The 23,690-nt window shown below is 47.8% G+C and overlaps 1 protein-coding gene across 5 annotated transcripts; it reads right to left on the bottom strand.

The window, feature by feature from the left end:
• Positions 1 to 273: 273 nt before the first annotated feature.
• Positions 274 to 17,369, bottom strand: IRF6 (interferon regulatory factor 6). 5 transcript variants are annotated; one of them, XM_019976847.2, is made up of 9 exons: positions 17,348 to 17,369; positions 12,963 to 13,045; positions 12,263 to 12,444; positions 8,321 to 8,525; positions 7,119 to 7,247; positions 4,624 to 4,782; positions 3,166 to 3,558; positions 2,334 to 2,452; positions 274 to 1,711 (listed from the first exon to the last, which is right to left on the bottom strand). In XM_019976847.2, exons 3-9 carry the CDS (start codon positions 12,434 to 12,436, stop codon positions 1,487 to 1,489), a joined length of 1,404 nt encoding a protein of 467 aa, XP_019832406.1. In that variant the 5' UTR covers positions 12,437 to 12,444; positions 12,963 to 13,045; positions 17,348 to 17,369; the 3' UTR covers positions 274 to 1,486. The 5 variants fall into 5 exon arrangements, with proteins under 5 accessions (XP_019832406.1, XP_019832404.1, XP_019832405.1 ...); XM_019976845.2 differs by lacking the exon at positions 17,348 to 17,369 and adding an exon at positions 17,187 to 17,341; XM_019976846.2 differs by lacking the exon at positions 17,348 to 17,369 and adding an exon at positions 16,780 to 16,906.
• Between the last annotated feature and the right edge of the window lie 6,321 nt (positions 17,370 to 23,690).

Genomic DNA, 23,690 nt, shown 5'->3' with positions numbered 1-23,690 from the left:
TGCCCAGGCCTTCTTCACCCTGCCCTTAACATATTCAACACCCTGTTTTTCCCAACTACAAAAAATCCAAATGAGAGGAAAACACCTCCATGCACAGACGAACTGTCCTTGTCTCTTCTGTAGTCAGAGGCGTTTGTCCTGTGGGCCCAGCTCAGTGTCAAGTCTTCCTCAAAGAAGGGAAAGAAGAACAAGGGAGCTTTATCCTCTCTGAAGGCTCTCACTGAGTCATAGACTCTCATCTCTCTCTCACACACAGAGTGGTACAGACATACCTCATTTTATTATTGTGCTTTGCTTTATTGCACTTTGCAGATACTGTGTTTTACAAATCAAAGGTTTGTGGCAACCCTGCATCAAACAAGACTAGTGGCACCATTTTCCAACAGTATTCGCTCACTTCATGTCTATGTGTGACATTTTGGTAATTCTCACAATACTTTAACTTCTTTTTTTGTTATGGTGATCTGTGATAAGTGATCTTTGATGTAACGCTTGCAAAAACTTTATGACTCATTGAAGACTCAGATGATGGTTACCATTTTTTAGTTAAGGTACGCACATTTGTATTTTTAGATATACTGCTATTGCACACTTAGACTACGCCATAATGTAAACATAACTTTTATATGCCTTGGGAAACCAAAAGATCTGTACGACTTGCTTTACGGCAATATTCACCTTATTGTGGTGGTTTGGAACTAGCCTGGCAATACCGCCGAGGTATGCCTGTATGTGGTAGCAAGTTGAACACCTGACCACAGAATCCCTAACCTTTTTCTATGTCAACAGCTTCCTTTTAGAAGCTCAATTTGTGAGCTTTTACTCCACAAGCTGGGTGACTTTCAGACTTTGGCACCTATTTCTATTTAGATATCAAGCTTAGTTCCTAAGCAACCAGCTGGCACCCCTCCCTCTTTCTTCCCCCATCAGGGAACCAGCCTACTATACTAGCATAACAGGTCAAACGGAGATCAATCCTGGACAAATCAGTGCTTCAGGGGACTTTAATGAAAGCAAAAAAAAAAAAAAAAAATGGCGCAAGAACAAGGCAGAAGGGTTCTGTTCTAGGCAGTTTTGCCTTGTACAAATAGAATGAAGTCATCAAGTCAGAGTCTTAAAGCTGGCATTATTTCAGGCATCATTCTAACTCCTTCACTTTACAGTAACGAATATGAAGCCCAGAGGTTAAATGACTTGGTTCAAGGTCACCCCCCTGGAAGCAAAGCTGCAGTTAGAACCCTGTTGTCCAGACTCCAGGCTAAATCTCCTTCTATTGATACTACATTATACTGGGAGGTTTAAAGAAGAAGAGGAAAGTATGAAGGGTGATTTTTTTTATAAATTAAATCAACTTTAAAAGCTAGACATACTTGGAGAGTCAGAGACTACTAATGCTGTTAGAAAGAAGAAAGGCTTGAAAGCTGGTTAAATCTGAAAAATAAAAAATATTCATATGTACAATATTGTAAAAAAAAGGCATTCATGATTACTGGGCTGGCAGGGTAGTGGGCAATTGCATGCTGGGGGCGGGCTGCATAGGCTGCCAGCTTTCCTGGGTTTGCAGGATGCGGTACAGCTGCTTCAGCTGAGCAACGATGTTATCCTTGATGTCTGGAGTTGAGATCTGCAGGCGGACACTGCCACTGTCAAAGGATCGTGTGAAGTCACCAGAAAACATCTCATAGATCATCCGAGCCACCACCGGAATGACCTGTTCAGGACACAGAGCACACAGGTATCCTCTGAGAAAAAAGTTCAGAGAAAGAAAAAAAAAAAAAGAAAACCAGCAGGAGGGACCCAAGGTTGAAGGAAGGACTAGTGAGGCCATGGGGAAGTCCCCAACTTTAATGTCTAGACACAAAATATGCTTTTATCTCTCTGGACTATCCTGCCAAGGTTCACTTTAGAATTTGGTTCAGATGAAGGTAAAGAACCGAGAGGCAGCATCACATCACATACCTAAATAAATAGCTGCTTATTGACAAAGACTTTTACCCAAATTTCATCTGTTCACAGCCAAACCCAAGTGGTCTTGTTGCCACTTTCCAGAATATGTCCTTAAAGTAGCTCAAAAGACTTCTAAAATTAGGCTTCTGCAAGACTCTAAAGTCAGTGAGAAAACAAAGTCTCCCGTGAATCAGTAATTTGCCTTGACAACCCTCTATTCTCCAGCCTGGTTCTACTGTACAATATACAAAACTTTGTTGCTACTCCATCTAATAGGATTAAAATGCACACAGGCTGATGGATCCCTCAACTCAGAGCTCAACCCCAGACCTATGGGCTAAAGCATTGATAAAAAGGCAAAGAGTTGTTGACACTTATCTCCTCACCTGAACCAAGATGAGTTTCCTTTCCTGGGGTTTCCCATCTGGCCATTCTTCCCCGAAGCATAAGTAGATTTCAAATGGTGGCTGCTTCTCTATCTGTCCTTTCTGGTGGGCAATGAGATCTGTAGAACATGGGAGGGCAGTTTGGTATACTGGGTCATTCCATATCCATTCAGTAAATACCAGCTTTTATGTTATGTTGTCTGGCATAGTAGCCACTTGCCACATGTGGCTACTGCATTTAAATTCACTAAAAGTAAATGGTTCCTTAGTCACATTAGTAACATCTACATACTCAACAGCCACATGTGGCTAGAGACTAACATACCAAACTACACAAATATAGAAGATTTTCATCATTTTAGAGGGTTTTATCGGATACCACTTAAACTAGACTTGGGGTTCAAATCACACTGGAAAATTTACATCTCATTCCTCTCCTTAAATATACCTGCTTGAATTTGCCACTCAAATATGTCCCAAACAAAAAGACTATATGTTTAACCAATTATGATGAGTAGGGTCACCTTCTAAAGTGAAGGATAAATAAGTTGGTGGACTCTGGGGAGCAATGAAAGGCTGTCTCCCTCTTCTGCCAACAAAGGAACTACAACCAACCTAAAACTGGCTTCAAATATGTAGCTTTGGAGTGGAACGTCCTTCTGCCCCGGTCACTTTTATTTTTTAGAATCAAGGTTCTCTTCTACCTTGACTTCTTGCTGAAGAAACTGTTTCTTTAAGAACTTTGCAGAGCCAGGAGAGGCGGGGCAGGAAGAAGGAAGACATACTTGCAGGGAGCTGTTCCCACCCATCAATCCTCTGAAAAAAGACTCACCACTCAGGAACGTTTCCAGACAAAACAGTTTGACCTTCTTTTGTCTCTCAATCAGGTTGGGGGCAACAAGTGATGGGGCACATGGCCCAGACCAGTACACCTTGCACTGGCACAGCCTGATGGCGTAGATGGCGTGCCCGCTGACCTCCAGGATCAGTCCTCTATCCATGACGTCTAGCAGCTTGCTGGTGAACAGCTTCTGCTTCTCATTGGTGATGTGCTCTGGCCCCGGGAACTTGACCTGCTCCAGGCTGACGGGACCAAAGAGCTCCTCCTGGTCAGGCATGGGACCCAGGTCCCCATAGAAGAGCCGGCAGCCTTGGGGGTTGCTCACAGTCATGGTCTGCCCATATTCCTTCCCACGGTACTGAAACTTGATGTCCAGGTCAGTCACTGCAACGTAAGACGGGACGGTGAGAGTCCTGCCCCACTGCTCTGCCTGTCCATCCCTAAGACTCGTGCAAGTCCATTAGGATCAAGCCATCTTTCAGCCAGCGTCCAGGAAGGCCACTGGCATAGTTATCCTTCCTGCAACACAGGGAGACATCAACATATCCTGGGAGTATTCCCTCAAAAGGCTGCCTTGAAGCAAACAGTTCAGAGTCCATCTATACTATCTTGGTTCAATCACCACTCCCTAAGAGCTAGAATTCCTCCAACCAAAGTTCTGGGTCCTAGTCTCCCCATTTTGTACTGAGTCTTTACATCAACAGGCGTTGGAAGGAGCTGAAAAGACTAAGGCAGCATCTGGTTTGTGTTGTCATTTTTGACTCACTGTTTAAAGAAACCAGAGAGACAATAAAAAATACCAAGCCATCTTTCTGAAAAGTACACAGATGAGCACACACTGTCGATCTGTTCTAATAATACATCACAAAAGGACACAGTTCACAGCAAAGTAAATTTTCACTCAGCAAATGTCTATTGAACGCTATAGGTCTTACCAAAGCTATCAGCCTCTTGGACAAAATGGTAGTTTCCCCCCACCCCCGGCCCGCCCCCTACCGTGTGTATTGTGAAAGGGAGAGGCAGGACATTGATTCTTCACTGAGATGGATTTGTGCACAATTCAGAAAGAGAGATTCTCTGGATCCTAAAGCCCCTCAAAACCCAAGAGCCTCCTTGACCAAATCCACAGTCATTAACCTCCCTTTCCCACAACTAACCTGGTCCCCAAATATCCTAGGCAAACTGATAAACCCAGGCCTTCCACCCACCTAAGAGGTGAGTAATGCAGAGCTGCACAGCAGCCAATCAGAGGATCTTCTTGGGCAAGCAGGTATGGGCTAATGTTTCTTTACTTCTTCCCCAGTGACTCATCAGCCAGCCAGGAACCAGACACAGAGGCTGCCTGGGGGACTATTCTATACAAGGCAAAGAAATGGAGGCAGAAGGTGGGGCAGGAAATGGACTATAATAGGAGCTGAAGATCCAGTTAGGAAACCGAGGCTTACTTACTTGGGAGTGAGCTGATCCACAGCTCTGGAGAGCTATAGAAAGGCTGTATAGGCGCCTGAGGCACTTCCATCTCCAGAGGCTCCGTTTTGGGCCACACTGCTTCAGGGCTGCAGTTGCCCACACTGCAGTTGCCCACACTGGCTGGTGCTATGGGAGAACCTAAAACGGAAAGCTGTGGGTGAGCTGGTGGGGTACCACTCACATACCACCTGGGTTGGAGGCTCTAAAACCTTAAAGGTCTAACACTGGACCACAACTCAGTGTAGCAGCCCATCAATAATGCCCCCAACAAACACCAAAAAGAAACAAGGTTCTCCTGCTTCTATAACTGCTTGTGAGTTCTTGCATCGACTCATAATTCTGACAATGTACATTTGCTGATGACTAACAGACAAGTGAGTTTTCTCTGGGATTAAATTAGAATGGGTATGAATGTGAGGTTCCCTGTTGCAAAATTTGGGCCCAGCAATTAAATAGAAGTTGGTTGTCCTCTGTAAAATAAACTCAACTAAACTGATTGATTAACTTTGAGTGTTAATACATAGAAATTCATTTAAAAACAAACAAATACTTTATATGCATGAAACTTCTAAAAGGATACTCAAGAAACTGGTAAGATCTGTCTCCTCCAGGAAAGGAACTGTTTAGAGAAAGGATGGAAGGAAAATCTTTCAGCTGATTTCCTTTTTGTAACATTATGAATTTAAACCATGTAAGAGTATTATTTATTCCAAAGTATCCAATTAAAGAAACTGAGGCTCAAAAGGTCAAATGACTTGATTTTAAGTCCCATAGTAGCAAAGTGAAAAGAACTTGAGAGAATGAAAAACCCATCCTATTTCCCTGCTATTGTCAAAGTTGGCTCACTCCAAAGTTTTCAGATTTCTCCTCCTAACCTCACCTTTTATGCATCTATTCTTCAACAACTCTTCTTTCCCTGCCCAACAGCTCTGACATCACAGAGGTTAATGTTTCTTTGATCCTTTGTGTACAAGTCTGGTTAAATCTATGTGCCCATTTTACTTTTGTTTTCAATATATGTTCACATGTTTCCATAACGGACCCAAGGTGGCCCGTAACATAAGGCCACAGAACAGAATCTTGAATAAGACGTGAAAACAAATAGGAAATCAGAAAAACATTTTTTAAATAGTAAAAAAAAAAAAAGTATATATATCTTGGAAATGAGTTGTATCCTTTTAAGGGGTGAGAAGAACAGAATGAGTCAGCCAAGGATTTGGGAAAGGATCTCACGTTTCCAAATGTCCAAATCTTAAAATTTCACTAAATGGGAATGTAGCTGTGGCAATATTAGCCTGAGCGAGCTCTATGATGACTGTCTTTACTCATCACTTGGTTGCAAAGTTATAAATGACAGGGTAAGTGAAGGAAGACAAGCAGACAGGTAAGAGTCATTTCTTGACTCTCCGAGGAAGGGGCATCATCTAGAGTACGGTATTCCAAAATCCTAAAGGAATCATCTTGCCATACTGAATTTTCTAGGTGGCAAAATTATCTCATTTGACCCATAGCAGCCAGGTAGCACTAGTGGTAAAAAAAAAAAAAAAAAAACTTGCCTGCCAATGCAGGAGACATAAGAGATTCGGGTTCAATCCCTGGATTGGGAAGATCCCCTGGAGGAGGCATGGCAACCCACTCCAGGATTCTTATCTGGACAATCCCATGGACAGAGGAGCCTGGTGGGCTACAGTCCATGGAGCCGCAAAGACTGAAGCAACTTAGCACACACGCACAGCCAGATGGAACTTAGAAAGGCAGTGAAAAGCTGCTCAACTGAATGCAAGTCACGTGACTAGGAGCGTGTCAGTGGAAAGTTCAAGCAAAGATGCTGCAGAAGAACAATTCGCCCTGTGTTTGAGAATCCTCGGTACAACGGAAAATGCAGTACCTGCTCTGTCACACAGTGACCCTCAAACCTCTCAACTCATTTTTCCTGGGAAGCTGAATTCAAAAGGTTAAAAAAAAAAAAAAAGATAAAAGTCTCTCTAGTAGATAAATTTTATCAGAGCCTAGTATTAAGAGCTGTAGAAGCCACAAGGGTCCCATGATACAGTCTTAGCAGAGTAGACCCTGTTAAGGGAGTGACAGAAAATTTATAGCAAGACAAACACCAGAAGAATTGGCCTACAATTCATGAAAATGATATCTGCACTTTGACCTGAAGGAAATCAGCAAAATTTATAACAGCTGGTATATTTGTATGCACGATTGAGAATGAATTTCATTTTTTAATTTCTCTGAATTATCACATAAGACTCAGAAGATGCTCTCTATGCCTAGAAGCCACCCCCACAGGGATAACTGGGCCTAGGAATTCCTTTGCCTATGACCCCTACTTGCTAACAGACTGGCAGCCTGGCCACAGGGTCCAGTCACTGCTCCTAGGGCAGCGGTCGATATAGTGTCAACAGTTGCAAAACAAAAGCCCCTTACCTCCTCTTCACCCCTCCGCACCCCTCCATCACCCCACTCACCATTGATGTTCAGGAAGGGAAAGGTGTCCTGAATGGGGACGTGGTGCTGTGACTGGTCCAGCTCATCTTCCTCATCTTCTTCATCCACATCATTGTCTTTCTCATCCCAAGGAGCAGACCCAGTGGATCCTTCCCAAAAAACAGACACACAAGCCCACAAGCAAGCCACTCACTTTTCACTGTCATCCTGGTAGCTGACCCACTGTTCAAGCTAGCCACTGCCAGCACAGAGGCTCCTGGGGTTCAGCGTGCACCCCCAATGCCCTAGCCAAAGTGTGGGGACCGAAGGTGTTCACCACCCCCACCTTCCAGCTCCTTCTCTAGAACGCTAATGTAAGCTCTCATCCCCCCCCACTATCCAGGAGCTGCACACCCTATTCCCTTCTCCTAGAAAACTTTTAACTTCTACTCTAAACCTACTTTGATGCATTAACATCCCTTTTAAGGACCCAAGGATCGCAGCTTCTCTCCTTTGTAAACTTAATGTGACAACAGAACCTTCCCTCATGGCAGGGCCTCCCTAGATTCACTGGAGGTCAAGTCTAAATCATCTGGCTCTCCAGTGATTTTGCCTGGAGAATCCCAGAGATGGAGGAGCCTGGTGGGCTGCCGTCTATGGGGTCGCACAGAGTTGGACACGACTGAAGTGACTTAGCAGTAGCAGTTGGATCTTACCCTACAAATTCAATGACATCCACCCATCATTTATAAAGAGAACTTATCAGCTTTTAGAATGTCATGTTAATTGATTCTTAGAACAGCCTTTGAAATAGGCAGGAAAGATGAGAGCCCAGGTTTTATAATGAAAGAAACTGAGGCTCAAAAGGTCAAAGGACTTGATTCAAAGTCCCATGGTAGCGAAGTGAAAAGAACTAGGTTTAGAACTCAGACCTTCCAAGTTTTAATCCCTCCTCCTTCTAAACTACCTGGCCTCTCTTCTCAGTGTTGAGCCCAGAGAGAAGCTATTTTTACAGAACTCTATGCTCCCTCCATTTTCTAAGGCTTCAGTGTTCCACTAAGTGAGCAGGAACACCTTGGTGAGTTTATATCTTTTGTTCTCTGAGCCTTTCCAGCGACAGAATTTCTTGTTCAGCAGTCATAAACATTCTAAGCAAGGCAATTTTCAAGTCGACTATCTCTTGAAGGGTCTAGCCAGGAACCCAGCACACTGTCCACCTTCTCCCCAGCAGCTGGGGCCTCACCTGGGTTAATGATCGAGCCCTGGGGCTGGGGGATGTCACACACTTGATATATCTTCACTGGGTTCATGGGCACCTCCTTGGTGCCATCATACATCAGGTTGAATTCTCTGCTCTTGTTGAGAGCACAGCGGAGCTGGGCCTTCCATTTAGCTGGGTCGGGGTCATCTACCCCTTCCTGGTACTTCCCTGTCTCCACAGCCCAGGCCTGAAAAACAGGAAACTGCAGTGAATGCCTGCTGTTGCCCAGACACGCTGCAAAGTGTGCCCACCCTCCCGCATGCAGGCACGGACACACGTGGGCCTGCCTGGCCCAACCCCAGTGTACAGAGGCTGCAGCAGGGAGCACCACCTTGGAGGACCAACCCCAGTGTACAGAGGCTGCAGCAGGAAGCACCACCTTGACGGACCAGGCGAGGGAGGGCCGGAGTGAGATTAAACCAGATGCAAATATAACCTTGTGCAAAGAGGAGCCTTATCTCAAGCATTGGTGCCAGTTGGTGACTACAATGGCCATAATGAAGGGCTGAAAATAAAGAAACATCTGAAACAAATATACACTAAGATACTAATGGTAACTTTGAAAGCAGGAATGCAGATAATTTGTTTTACTTAATTTTTTTGACATGAGTTGCTTATATAACAAGAATAAAAAGGAAGATGGCATATGATTTGAAGCGTGTGGTCTTGCTGTCCCTCCCCTTCCATCTTCAATCTGATGCACAAATAACTGCAGAAACCAAGCGCCTTTAGGACTAAAATAGCCTGCGGGAGGGCAGGACACGCACTCTGAGATTTCAACTCGCCGCAGCGGGCGGCGGAGGGCCTCAAGTCCTAATAAACTCACACTGCCTGCCTTTCCCTACTTTCTCAAACTCCCACATTGGGAACATTTCTCTGGAAACACCAGTGGCTGGTGGCCTGGGCCAAAACCACTGTGGCCTCGCCGCTCTGGTTTTCAGTTTCCAGGTCTAAGAGGCATCAGCTTTCTGCTTCATGGGCTATCCGCCCTTCCCCACCGTGAACATATTCTCCATGTCCATGCTTTCTTCAGGCCTGTCTAGTACGTCCTGGTGCAGAAAACGGGGGTGTCGTCTGCTGAGGACTCAAGATCGGGAAGCACACAGCAGCCTGTTCAAGCTGACAGGGCCCGTCGCTCGTCCAGCCCACCTCCCCGCCTCCAATCCTGACTGTGGACTTCTTCCTCAAGCCCAGACGGAGTTTTTCTGCCTTGTCCTCTGAGTACTCTGGTCTCTCTCAGTCATTCCCTGCAGAGCCTCACAGTCACGAGGAAGCTTCTTCCAATAGCCAACCTGAATCCTTATCCTCTGATGCACTCACTTTTTCCTACCCTCTTCTGGGGCCGGAGGGGGCTCCCCTCCTTGCTGTGCAGTATGGAGTGAAGGGAGCTGACAAGGCTACTGCCCTCAGCGTAGCAGGCTCCATTGCATCCAGCCCCGGGTAGGCGATCTCCACCTCACTGGCCCCCAGTGTCCAGAGAGTCCTATCTCCAGTTGCACCTGGCGGTGCCTGGCGGCTACCTCTCCCTATTTTCCCCTCCATTTGTTTGACCTCCAGGTCCGCTCACTTCTGGCCCCACTCAGCTGGCTTGGGCAGTGCTGACTTTGGCACAGGTCTGCAAATTTCTGTGGCTCCCTGAATCCCTGCCTCTCCATGGAGAGCAGCCAGACTAACCCAGAGCCTTTTCTGCTCACAGCACAGCCTCGCTCCTGGGCCCATTCAGACCCTGTGGAGGACCTGAGGCTGATGCAGCAGAGGGTGGTATCCACCACGTGACAGCCATTGTCTTCATAAACAACCCATGTTCAAACCCATTCTGAGATTCTGGTCACCGGGCAGGTCCCTATTTCTCTTCCAAAAACAGACACAGTCTCTGCATTTTTATAGCAATTTATGAGTCCCTTTCTAGACGTTTATTTCACTCAATTCTCACAACAATCTCATGAGGCAGGCAAGACTGGTTTTATCCTGATTTTACCGAAGGGGAAGCTAAAGCCCAGAGAGATTATGTGACTTGTTCGAGACCACACACGCGAGTGCCGGTAGTGGGATCTGAAGCCGGGACTCACAGCTCCTGGTCAGAAAGGGCTGTCTGATAATGGAGGGGCAGCAGATAGGCCTGGATTCAAATCCTGGCCCCACCACTATGTGATTTGGGCAAGTTACGTAGCCCCTCTGAGATTCAGCTTTTACATCTACAACAGGAGGGTAACATCCTCTTTTCAGCATCATCGAGAACTAAATGAGATAATACTCCTAGAGTGTGGAGCAGATACCCTCTTAATTCTGGTCATCACCTCGACACCCTTATGCTGCCAAAGGCCTGCCAGAGCTTGGGATCTTTGAAGGCACCCTCATTCTCCTCCTGACACCCAGACCTCCCCTTAGCATGCCGCAAACAGATGCACAGATATAACTAGGACAGAGCAGCTGCACGCAGCCACCTTTTCCTCAAGCCCTAAGGATTCAGAACATTCTCGTGAGTGGAACCTTCGGGAACCAGCCTCTTTCCCCATGGCCAGCCACCATCAGGCACTTCAGTAACAAGTCCGGCTGCAGGCCAAGGCAAGAGGCCAGACCAGGCCCATCCTCCTTGATGCCAGCTCCAATAATTGGTGCTGGTTTCCAGATGGTTTCCTTACCACTTTTATATCATTATTAAATTTTTAAATTAAAAGCACTGATTTACTTTGTAAGTATTCACAGGCCAATTTTTTTCTCTACCTCTTGTCTCTGTACCCAATAGAACGGTTCTAGGATGGCTCTCCTTTGAGGTATGAGTCCACCTCTCCTGGCCCAATCTCAGCCAGAACCTGGGGCATCAATCTTTAGAGGTTCAGAATAGAGACTGGATTTCACTTGACTTCCAGCTGCTAGTCAGGGAAAAAATGGAGAAACTCATTTCTCCGTGTTTTGGAGGTGCAGGAACTAAAGTTACTCAAGAGACAGAAGACTGACCAGCACAGAGAAGTCGGTCTGGAGTGGAGGCACAGGCTCCAGAGTTACAAACCACATAATAGCCCTTCCCACAACTACCTTCTCACTGACTTCCATCTTAGATTTTGGTTTCACTCACATTTTATAAAGTGTTACGTGATTCAATCTTGTTTTCAGTTAAGCAAAATAACTCTCACATCCAAGCTATTCTTTAGTTAAGAAAACATTTGTAGAATAAAAACCTGTAATTAAATCACCTTTCATTTTTTTAAGATGGCTCAGGGGTAAAGAACCTGCCTTCCAATGAAGGAGACAGGGGTTCGATCTCTGGGTTGGGAAGATCCCCTGGAAGAGGAAATGGTGACCCACTCCAATACTCTTGCCTGGAAAAAATCCCATAGACAGAGGAGCCTGGAGGGCTATAGTCCATGGGGTCGCAAAAAGTCAGACACGACAGAGCACGCATGCATAGGTGGATGAGGCAAAATGTTTTAATTCCAAAAGAAACTTGCAGAGGGCCCTCAACACCCATTCTACAGGCTGTTAGGAGCCTGCTACCTGCTACCAGGCAGAACTCAGCAGTTCTGCCTGGGTCTGGATAGCCATTTCCAGGCCAGAGCAAGAACCTTGAGTGAATGAAAGACTGACTGCTGGCTGACCCTCCAGAGCTCTAGAACAGCCTCAGCATACAGGCAATTAGCAGGAGCATAGCCAGTCACACGTGCCATCCCTTGGGATGTGAGCTGAGTACCTTGGACCGATGGGAAAGAACAAACGGCCTCGACCGTAATAACAGACATGCCCCAACAAGAGAAATCACTCTGCCTGCTAAGTCTGTCCCCCCACCCGCATCAACGACATTCTGCTGCCTCAGCATCTTGGATCTAGCACCTTCTTCACGCCAAAATTGAAAACAAGACAATAAAAACCAGAAAGGCCTGAGAACTGGAAAACGTTTCGAGTGAGACCGTAAAAGAAGACCTTTACCTTGAAAATGGTGTTTTCCTCCTCTTGCTGGGGGCTGTGCCGGGTGGCATGTTTCCAGGGGATCTGGAAGCGTTTGGAGTCCCTGTGTAGCCAGATGAGCCCTGGGTACAGACCACTATCCACTTGGGCCACCAGCCAGGGCTTCAGCCGAACTCTGCGGGGGTGGAGGGCCATGATCTGGGCTGGGGGGAAGGGGAGAAGTGGGGAGAGGAGAATTAGGCCAGCCCCTGGGAAAAGTTCCCAGCCACTGTGCCCCTATGATAGAGCTACAGTTTCATTAGATTACAGCAAAGAAACTAAATATGGGAATAAACTGTGCCAGGTGGGGAAGAAAAGAAAAGAGGTTAAAAGGTTCTTTTGATTCTTATTCCAAAGCCATTTATTTTTCATGCTCCAGCCAAATCAGACTTATCATGTAAGTAGATCACATTTCTTCTATTTAAATCCTGAGGCAGAAAAATAAAAAGATGATGTCATCCCTGCTGGAACACAGTCCTTCCTGAAGTACCAAGAGAACAGAAGGGAAATTGCCCTTTTCAATCTCATCTTAGGAGAGGGAAGAAAAAAGTTATGGAAACAGCAAAGGATAGACAAGAACCTGAAGCGCGCGCTCTTTTTTTAGACAACTACGGAATGACAGCATCGTGATGAGAGAGAAGCAGGCAAAGGGGTGGGTCCTGGTTGCAAAGTCCTCACTCACATAGATGAGCAGGCAGTGTATCCACAGGAATCTGAGAGCTGCGCCTCAAGTCAGGTTTCCTTGCTCTGAGCCACCCAAAGGTTCTGTACAGGGCGGGGAAAGGGGGGGAAGGGGAGTGTGAGCAGGTTATCCCTAGAACAATCCAGTGCTCTGTAACTGAGCTCAGAAGCCCCGGAATAATCAAATATCACAGTGCCTAACCCTAAAGTCCGAAAAACAGTCATGAGACACGCTCCCTACTGTTAGGACAGCCTCCTTACCTAGGTCTGTTTATCTCCCCCACAGAGGCTGAGTGGAACTGATTGGCTACAGGAGCCAGCCTGGGTAAAGTCTGCAATTGATCCTCATAAAAATAGAAGGGCTCAGCACAGCCTAGCAGATAACATTTGGTGCCATCGGGGAAACAAAGGCCTGTCCCAACTGGGTGTCTACAGGAAAGAGCAATCCCTGGAGAACTGCTTGCCTGGGATGTTGCATTTAGACTTTTTTTTTTTTGGTGTTCTTATCTCACTTTGTTTTTACTTTCACGTGAGAAACTGATGCCTGCAAAACAACGTTCATTCAACAAATATTTGTTCGTCAGCTACCGTGTGACAAGCGCGAGGTCAGTTATTAAACACAATGTTTTCATCAGACTGCCTGAAGAAATCCACACTGGAATTGCTCAAACCCCACAAGAACCTGAGAAAAGGAAGATAAATAAGTCACCTTCCCACCCAGAAAGATTCCCACCGGGGCTGTGGTTCAGAAATCAAACCAGTTGAGTCAGCTTAAATCTCCCCCTCAGAGGAGCTTAGCTGAGGGGGTGGCCCCTAATGCGTCACGTCTTTCCCAGGCCAGCCTGCAAACAAATGGGAAAACGCAAACCCAGCTGGGTCACCGGCACTTTAAGAGCAAAGCAGCGCCTGCCCTCACCTGAGCCTTCTGACCCAATTACCAAGCCCTGCAACTGAAACCTGCCCCCCTGGGAGCAGAGCTCCCCGTGGGCAGGCGTGGGCAGGCGAGGTGGCATGGGGTGTTCAAGTGCCCTCTACCCCCAAGTTCTTGGCCTTGAGGTAGGTTGCTCCATAGGGCAGCAAATCAAGCTATCAAACCCCGGAGAACATTTACCTTATAAGGTAGGAGGGAATGCATATCCTCCGCAGGGCAAGTTCTAGCCTTCCCTTCTTCAGTTCTGGCCTGTGATGATGGGGGGGGATGGGGCGAAGGAAGAACCAAGAGAACCGGAAATGGATGGCAAACGGGTCCAACCTAGTAAGGGGCTTTTGAGAAGATCTACTGCAATATGGTCAGCCCTCCTATACTGTTCCCTGGTGGCTCAGGAGGTCAAGAATCTGCTTGCAACGTGGGAGACCCAGGTTCGATCCCTGGGTCAGAAAGATCCCCTGGAGAGGGAATGGCAACCCACTCCAGTATTCTTACCTGGGAAATCTCATGGGCAGAGGAGCCTGGCGGGCTAGAGTCCATGGGGTCACAAAGAGTTGGACACAACTGAGCGACTAACACACTTACTGTAATATGGTCAGTCCTGTGTCTAGGACTGGCAGACATGTGAAATCCACCCCTTGAAGGATTGCAGGCTTTGAAGAAGAGAGTTCCTCCTAGTTGATCCACGGCACATCATGAAAAAAATTAAGGCAATCAAGCCAACACAAGGAACTGCACACAGAGTGATGGGGAGGGAGAAGTAGCCACCCATAGAGATCCGTGATTAAGATCTAGAACCCTGTGTTCTCAGCATTCTCCCAAGATGGCAGCACGCAGGGGCAACCCTGCCCAGCCTCCTCCTCCCTGCCCCACCTCCATCACAGCTAACCCTCCCCATCTTCTCAAAGCTGACCAGTATCTCCACCTGCCACCCAGTAAATAAGACTACAAAAAAAGGCAGAGAGGGAAAATTGGGAGGCAACCAAAATAGCAGGGGAAAACAGCTAATCAGACATTCATAGGCTGCAGCATCTAGCAGCTATTAACATTGAGGCATCTGAAGAATTTTTATTGGATTTAGGAAAATCTTTATATATGTACTTAAGAGGGAAAAGGCATCATACAATATTGACTGGGTAGTATCTCTTCCATCTTGTAACGTAACATGCACTTGTGAATATATGCACATAGAATTTTTAAAGGGGGTAGAAATAAGATATCGATGCAACGAGAAGTTCTTAGTCGTTACCCCAGTAGTTACCTTAGCGATGGTAGGATTGTGGGTGACTTTCACGCTTCCCTACATACTTTTATGATTCACATTTTCCTACAATGACATGTTTTGATTCATAACTTAAAACCAGAACACTACAAGTAATATATATATGTTTTTTTTTAACCACAGGAAGCTAAGACATTTCTTGGCCACTGGGAGGTAAAAAAGATGATGGCCTTCAGCTAATAGAAACCATGGTAACAACAATCCTCTATATCTACATAGGCTTTATAGTTTTCATGCACGCTTTTACTTAATGTGTCTGACCTCATCCTCATGATCTAGAAGCAGTGTTGTTATCATCCCTATTTTACAGCTGGGTTAACTGAGGCACAGTAAAGTGTTTTGTCTGGGGCCTGGACCCAGTACTTCTGAGTCAGAGTGTGCTGTACCATAACCTGGCACTGCACCCAGCCCTCCAAGTCTCTCCCTTCTTCTGTACACCAAGAGAGTAAACCAAAAACATCGACAAAGATCCAAGCAGCACAGAGGGCCAGTGAAGTGCTTAGGGAGGAGACTGCACGACACCCACCCTTAAACACACCTAAACCAAAGTTTTCTTTCAAAACACTCTTGCCACCCAAATCCCAAGGCCCACAGAACAACACTTGCCTAGTTGAATTCAGCTCTGGTTATCTCTAGCCGCCATCATAGCAAAATTCAAGGCCTGAGTCTCCAACAGGTATTCAACCAGCCACAGAACAAAGATGCTCACCCAATCACTCTCCTCACTCTGGGCCCTGAGCACAGATGCTTTCAGCCTCCCCAGGGCATGAACTGTCCTCTCTCACACCCCCAGTCCAGGGAACAGGCCCCCTAGAAACACCCGCACTGCCATCTCTGCAGCCCCTGCCCGGACTACTTTCCAGGAACACCCTGAAGCCGAGACTCAGCTGTCAATGATTTTGCTCAGAGTAAAACACACTCACTCTCATTTCCTGCAGACAGGCCTCAGGCGATGGTCCTGCTTTTTTCCTCCCTCCTCCTGGAGGGACCTGAAATGCCATCTTCCGAGTTCCCCAGTCTTTCCTCCATTTAGTTCAGCCCTGTTTAGGGGTAAATTCTGAACCTCTACCCATGATTCCTATGCCCTTCCCCGCTGCTTGATTGAAGTTGGGGGCTGGAGAGAGCTAGCGACCCTGTATGGGGTGCTGGTGTCAAGTGTTATACAAACATCTAAGCCTAAAGTACTGTTCTGGGTCGGCACCCCGCCGTCACCAACCCCTGCTCAAACGCGCCTTCTTCCTCTCCCTTCCTGGCTTCCACTTTTGACAGCCACCAAGAGAGCAGGGGCGCGTCGGGATGACCCCTTTACCACACAGCAGGCTCCCTGTGAACAGTGGCACCCCGGGCCTGCTTTCCAGCCCAGCCTGGAAGACTTTCCCCACTTCTCCACACCCGCCCTCCAGCCCCTTCAGGCGAAGAAAGCCTCACCCCCAGAGCAACCACACCCGGCGCCACCCTCCTCAGCACCTCATTTGGCTACTTGGAAATCCGCGGGTGTCTCCCAGGCCCAGGGCGAGGGGCCTGACGGTGCTAAACAAATTCCAGGAGAGAAAACAAACTGGCCGAAGCTACTGGTTGCCCCGACCCGCAATTTTCCAAAACACCCACCAAGATCAAGGGCCGGCTGGCCGGGTGGCCGGCCTGGGAAATCCCCTCTGTGGGCAGCGAGGGCCGGCGGAGTGGCGAGCCGGTAGGACCAGAGGGGTGGAGGCGCGGTAGCGCGCCCCGACGGTGGGTGGGTGGAGGCTGGGAGCCGCGCACTCCCGCTGGGCGGGGAGGGAAAGGAAGTGGACCGAAGCGAGGGGTGGGGAAGGGTCCGGCGATCCCAAGCTGGGACTGACCATCCAGTAGCCACCTGGGCCACAGGGACGGGCACCCAGCCCTAGAGGACATCGGCCGACGCACGGATGTCCCTAAGCAAGCTCTCCTCACCCCTGCAGGCTCTGGAGGGGACCCTTCACCAGCGGGCGTGCCCTCCCTTCCCCAAGCTAGTCTCCGGACTTTGGCGTTCCCACCTGTCTTCAATCCGGCTGCCAGAAGCGAACGTCCCTCCGAACCAAGTCCCCAGGTACGATCACCGCCGCCACCGCGCTCCTCGACCCGTAGGGCGAGCAACGCCTGGCTGTGCGCTGGTAGGGATTGCGGGCTCCGCTCCCCGCCCCGCGCCGGCCCTTACCTGCCCGGCCCAGGTGCGCTAGGCTCACGTCAGCGCCCCGCCCGGGGACGCCGCGGCCCCCACCTCCGCCGTCCGGCCCCGCCTCCCAGGTGTAGGCCCGCCTCCCAGGTGTGGCCACGCCCCCACATCCGGGATTGGCGGGTCGCGATAAATATGATACTCTGTTCCTGGGAGGCTCAGGCCCTCGCAGCGCCTTCCCCACCGCCCTGCCCTGCTTCTTATTCAGGCTGAGAAAGTAAACGCCAGGATTCAGGTCTCGACCTGACCCCTCGGGGCTCGTGGGCTTGTCCACTGGAAGCGACTGCGAGGAAATCTAAGTCGAGAAGATTTAGCTCTAATTCGAGAAGGGGCCTCCCTTCCCTTCTGCCCAATAATCACCCCTTCCGTATGGAGGTGGTGCTAGTAGTAAAGAACCTGCCTCCCAAGGCAGGAGACATAAGAGACATGGCTTCAATCCCTGGGTCAGGAAGATCCCCTGGAGGAGGGCATGGCAACCCACTCCAGTATCCTTGCCTGGAGAATCCCATGGACGGAGGAGCCTGGCGGGCTACAACTCCATAGGGTCACAGAGAGTTGGACACAACTGAAGCGACTCAGCACGCATGTATGGAGACGGTTAACTACAAATAAGGGTTTAGAGATTGTGGGTTGGCCCTATTACCTGTGGGCCTGTGTAAGTGGAGCAGGGTGTGGGGAGGGGACCCAGGACACTTGGTCCCTTCTGAGGAAAGCCCTGTGGCTTCCAGGGCAGGAATTCTGCTTCTACTCTGCCCCTTACCCCTGTGACCCTGAGTAAGTTCCTTAGATGCTTGGTTTCGATTTCCTCATCTATTCAATGAAAATAATACTTCTGTCTTTTCCAAATACTGTCTGGTAATGATTAAAAGCACGGCCTCTGCAGCCAACTATTGGGATTCAAATCCAACTCCATCAGTACCATAGACTTGGGGAAGTTTTCCTAAGCTGTCCGTGCTTCAGTGTCTTATCTGTGAAAAGTGAAAGTCATTGAGTCGTTTCCTACTCTTTGCTACCCCATAGACTATACAGTCCATGGGGTCGCTACGAGTCAGACACAACTGAGCGACTTCACTTTCACTTTTCACTTTCATGCATTGGAGGAGGAAATGGCAACCCACTCCAGTGTTCTTGCCTGGAGAATCCCAGGGACGGGGGAGCCTGGTGGGCTGCCGTCCATGGGGTCGCATAGAGTCGGACACGACTGAAGTGACTTAGCAGCAGCAGCAGCAGACTATACAGTCCATGGAATTCTCCAGGCCAGAGTACTGGAGCGGGTAGCCTTTCCCTTCTCCAGGGGATCTTCCCAACCCAGAGATCAAACCCCAGGTCTCCCACATTGCAGGCGGATTCTTTACCAGCTGAGCCACCAGGGAAACCCATGTGTAGAAGGATGTAAATAATCATATCTACCTCAAAAGGGTATTGTGAGTATTCAAAAAATTACTTCATATAAAGTGCTTGGAATGATATTTGGCACTTCCCAACTGCAGTTGGGAATACCATTTTTATCGATGTGAAGATAAAAAGTACCATAGAGGCAGTGTCTCACTGAATAAACAGAATCTCCTACTATTAATTTTTATTTATTTATTTATTCATTTTTAAATACATATTTTCATTTATTATGAATGATTATTATAAGCTATTATAAATGGTTCATTTATAATAAATTGTTTCTTTTATCCATTTGCAGCGCTGGGTCTTCTTTGCTACATGTGGGCTTTCTCTAGTTTCGAGCAGGGGTTACTCTTTGTTCAGCGAGTGGGCTTCTCACTGTGGTGGCTTCTCTTGTTGCGGAGCACAGCTCTAGAGCACAGGCTTAAGTAATTGCGGTGCATGGGCTCAACAGCATTGACATCCGGGCTTAGTTACTCTAGGGCATGTGGGATCTCCCCAGACCAGGGCTCAAAGCCGTGTCCCCTGTATTGGCAGGTGGGTTCTTAACCACTGGACCACCGGTGGACATCTCTTACTATTACTTGAAATGCAAGGCCTGTATGTCCCCTAATGGGTGTCCGATAAACGTCCCCTCACCTTTCCCACTGCAGAGCACCTCAGTCCCTACAGAGTGCATGCATACAGTGAGCAGAGTAGCAGCACGTGGGATGCTGCAGCACTGGGCTGTCACAGGGAAGAAGGGGCACAAGCAGGGCGCTTAGAGGCCATGGTGAAGTAGTGTTATGGACTGAACTGTGTCCCCTAAATCCAGATGTCGAGGTCCGATGACCCCTCGTGTCTCTGAATGTGCTCTGACTCGGAGATAGGGTCTTCACAGAGTTAAACAAGCTAAAATGCAGTTATTAGAATGGGCCATAATCAGATATGACTGGTGTCCTTATACAAAAGGGAAATTTGGACGTAGAGACAAATAGACACTGAGGGAAGAGGATGTGAAGAGACACAGCGAGGAGACATCCATCTGCAAGCCAAGGAGAGAAGCCTGGGACAGACCCTTCCCTCCCTTGAAGTCCTCAGAAAGAACCAACCTTGCTGAGACCCTGGTTTTGAACTTCTGGCCTCCAGAACTGTGAGATAATACATTTCTGTGGTTTAAGCCCCCTAGTCTGTGCTCCATTGTTCCAAATGCAAACTAATTTGGAAACTAGCAAACTAATATAGCTAGGTTGGAGAGCTCCAGATTGGTAATAATGCAGACTGGATTCCTAGTCCCAGTTCAGCCTAGGGACACAGCCAGCAAAGGCCTGAAAAGGCAGCAAGGTCCAGAGCCTGAATCAGCCACTGCTTGTGGCCACTCTTACCTTCATGCAGGGAAAGGGGAGGGCTATCTCATCAGCACAGCCAGCCTATTACCACTGGTGAGCTCATTGGACAAGCTGTACCTTCCATCTGGCCCAGGGCTGGGCTCCTGACACCAAACAAACAATCCCCTGCAGGTGTATAAGTGGGATGTGGGGGAAGACCACCAGGAGAGTGTCGTTTGAGGGGAACCAAAAGCTGAAAGCATGAGCCCACACACAGACACTTACTTTTGCAATAGCTGAAATTACCATAACTAAGGTGATTTCTTAGTGATCTTCTTTGGAAGGCACTTTCTTTTTTTTTCTTCTTTTTTGGCTCCTTTGCATGGCCTGCAGGGTCTTGTTCCCTGACCAGGGATTGAACATCTGAGGACACAGCAGTGACAGTTTTGAGTCCTAACCACTAGACCACCAGGGAATTCCCTAGAAGACGTATATTTTAGAAGCAGAGAATTTGAGTTGGGAGGGCCCTTCAAATCCTCTAGTTTAGGGGGGAATTAGAGATGTTGTTTGACCCACAAAATTGTTTAAACATCAGGAGATTTCACAAAACATCCAGAGTCTTAGCATCTCTTAAAGAGTTAAATGCCTGGGACAGCGTGGGTTGGCAGCTCCATCAGGCAACAGCTGCCCATTTAAAGGGAGTCTACATGTAACAGTCGGGACAACCCCGCCCGACTGGATTCACTCATTTACTTTAATTGCCTGATCCTGCTGGCATATGACCTCGCAACCTCTAGTCCAGATATCCCTTTTTTAAAGGTGAGAAAACTGAGGCCCAGAGAGGTCAAGTGGTTTGCTTGAGGTCACATAGTAAATTAGCTGCAGAGCCAAGACTAGAGCTCAAGCCCAGAGCTCTTTCCTCCTGGATCCTGTTAAGCACCCTAGCCAGAGTGCATTCTGACTGTGCTGCACTGGTTGCAAGTTACCCATGCGTCTGGACACTGTTGATACTATGGTGAACAAACCATGGTTCCAACTCTTGTGTCACCCTACTAAAGAACCAATGAGAGGGAATGAAGCAAGAAGAATTAAGGTAGAAATCAGGAGGAACTTCCTGGCTCTTCAAATGAGAGCTGGCAAGAGGCCATCCTGAGGTCTCTTTTGCTTGAGACATAACCTTATCTGCTTGGTCTGAGGAATCAGAACATCTTATGAGTCCCTGTGACGGCGCTTTGAAGCTGAAACTCCAATACTTTGGCCACCTGATGCGAAGAGCTGACTCATTTGAAAAGACCCTGATGCTGGGAAAGATTAAAGGCGGGAAGAGAAGGGGACGACAGAGGGTGAGATGGTTGGATGGCATCACCGACTCAATGGACATGAGTTTGAGTAGGCTCCGGGAGTTGGTGATGGACAGGGAATCCTGGGTGCTGTGGTCCATGGGGTTGCAAAGAGTCGGACACAACTGAGCGACTGAAATGACCTGAACTGTGAGGGCTCTAGAAGAATCTGTTCTGTGATCTCAAAAGAGCACTCTCAGGATTCAAACATCCCCAACGCGGCTTGAACCTGCAGTGTTCCCAGGCTTTTGCCCTCTGTCCCTGCTCAGGTGAGGCACTGCTGAGTCACTCATGAGTCTGAGTTTCAGGCAGTGGGATGTATGTTTCAGCACAGGCGCCCTGATTCACAACTATAGGAAATTGGGGAATTTCCCTCTCTGGCTCCCAGGCAACTCTTAGCTGGTAGTGTTGTTTAGTCACTCAGTCATGTCCAACTCTTTTGCGACCCCATGGACTATAGCCCACCAGCCTCCTCAGCCCACAGGATTTCCCAGGCAAGAATACTGGAGTGAGTTGCCATTTCCTCCTCCAGGAGATCTTCCCTACCCACAGATCGAATGCACATCTCCTGCATTGCAGGTGGATTCTTTACCACTGAGCCACCAGGGAAGCCCTTAGCTGGTGAAGTGGGGTCTTTTTCATGACCCTGAAGCTTTAGCCTCTACAGTATGAAACACATGACAGTAAAGCCATGTGACCCAAATCCTACTCTTTTCTTGGCAGGGCAGAGGGCACGGCAACTGGACCCTTTCCCAGTGGCTCAGTACAGTGGAGAGTGTTCCTGGAAGCAGTGACAGCAAATAAGCTCTGAGACGAGCCTGAGCATCCGTGGGGCTGCTAAAGAAGGGGTGGGGACTGCAAACTAAACAGCCCGATTCTCTGCTCTGTCAGAGGAACTCAGACCCCAGCCAGCTTCTGGAAGGCAATTCTGGAGCCCATCAGGTCTACCCTCAAGTCCTTTCAATGTCCTGGTTTATCTCTGGCTCCATCAAGGGTCTCAAGGGACTAGGGCTACAAGGAGCCTAACACACTGTCTGAACCACAGCCTAAATTGTAATGCATTTTGGTGTTGCCTCTTCCTCTGTCCCCTCTCCATCCATAGACTGCACCCCGGAATGCCATCCAAATCCTAGAAGCATTGAGATTTCTGCAGCAGAAATAAATACATAAATGAATCTCACGTTCCAACCTAGACAATGACTTTGGCTCGAGACTTTAGGAGAATTCCCAAGAAAGTGTTCACGATTATTTGTTTCTGACTCTTTTTATCCATGGACCAAGCTGAGCCCTGGTAAGTGTTCTCAGAGAAGCAGCCTTCTTTATTACAAACTTGGGTCTGTATGAGAGGAGCAGGAGGAGGAAAAACGAGACTCAGTAACTCCCTTGGAAGTATAAGAGTCCACTTCCATCTCCCCTGGCAAAGGAAGCTTTAGACCTGGAGACAAAAGAACCGAATAATAAGTTACAAGCACCTTGAACATGAATGTTCATAGTCCGCATTTCAGATACGCTGCTCTGCTGGGATAGAGCGATGCTGTGATTCTAACTTCACTGTCAGCACCAAACAACCGATCCTGTGCTTATCTGCGGCTGTGAAAGAGATCCTGGATATGAAAGCTCTCTGAAATTCACAAGTGGGTGGGAGGGCTTCTTACTGCCATTATCTATTTTTTGTTTCCTCCTGTAAATCATTCTCTCTATGCCTCAGTCAAGTCTCTGGGGGCAGCAAGGCACAGGCCAGACAGAAACTCTGGTAAGCCACGAGTTCCCAGCACAGGGCCAGGCGCAGGGTAAACTCCAGGAGCATAGGACGATGTGTTGACTTCAGAAAAATGAGTTGTCTGGGGATACAGGATCTTTGGGGGGCAATGTGGTGAGAAACTGGTTTTTTTTGTTGTTGTTCAACGAGACTGATTGACCGAATGTGTTTTATCTTGTCTCCCTCCCCAGGCCATTCCAGTAAAATGACAATGAAGGAATTTAAAGAAAGGGTATTAACCCACAAGGTTAAGAGAGGACGAAAGCACGAGCAGGGAGATAAGATGGGATGAAAGATTTCAACAGAAAATATTACGAGATGAAATATTATTTCAACAAAAACAAGGAGTGGGGAAGTCTGATATTTTGATTATAAAGCTTTCAGTACTATTTGATTTTAAAGCAGACAAGACATAAAATTTAAGAAACATTTTATTACAAGGACTTCTTTCAAAAGAAAGGAGAAAGGGCCCCAGGGAGTCAGGAGAGACCTGGATGTCAAATCTTTCTTTGGTGCTTGGTCAC

This window comes from Bos indicus, chromosome 16, assembly GCF_029378745.1.
Source record: "Bos indicus isolate NIAB-ARS_2022 breed Sahiwal x Tharparkar chromosome 16, NIAB-ARS_B.indTharparkar_mat_pri_1.0, whole genome shotgun sequence".
Lineage (NCBI taxonomy): Eukaryota > Metazoa > Chordata > Mammalia > Artiodactyla > Bovidae > Bos > Bos indicus.
This window is presented reverse-complemented; position numbering and strand designations above follow the sequence as displayed.

Bases quoted from the DNA above. Each gene is read 5' to 3' on its own strand.
- IRF6 (XM_019976847.2), bottom strand. From the start codon at position 12,436: ATGGCCCTCCACCCCCGCAGAGTTCGGCTGAAGCCCTGGCTGGTGGCC. The intron at 8,526-12,262 runs GTAAAGGTCTTC...CCTGTTTTTCAG, and splicing joins AGGAAAACACCATTTTCAAG to GCCTGGGCTGTGGAGACAGG. The intron at 4,783-7,118 runs GTGAGTGGGGTG...TTTCCGTTTTAG, and splicing joins TCCCTTCCTGAACATCAATG to GTTCTCCCATAGCACCAGCC.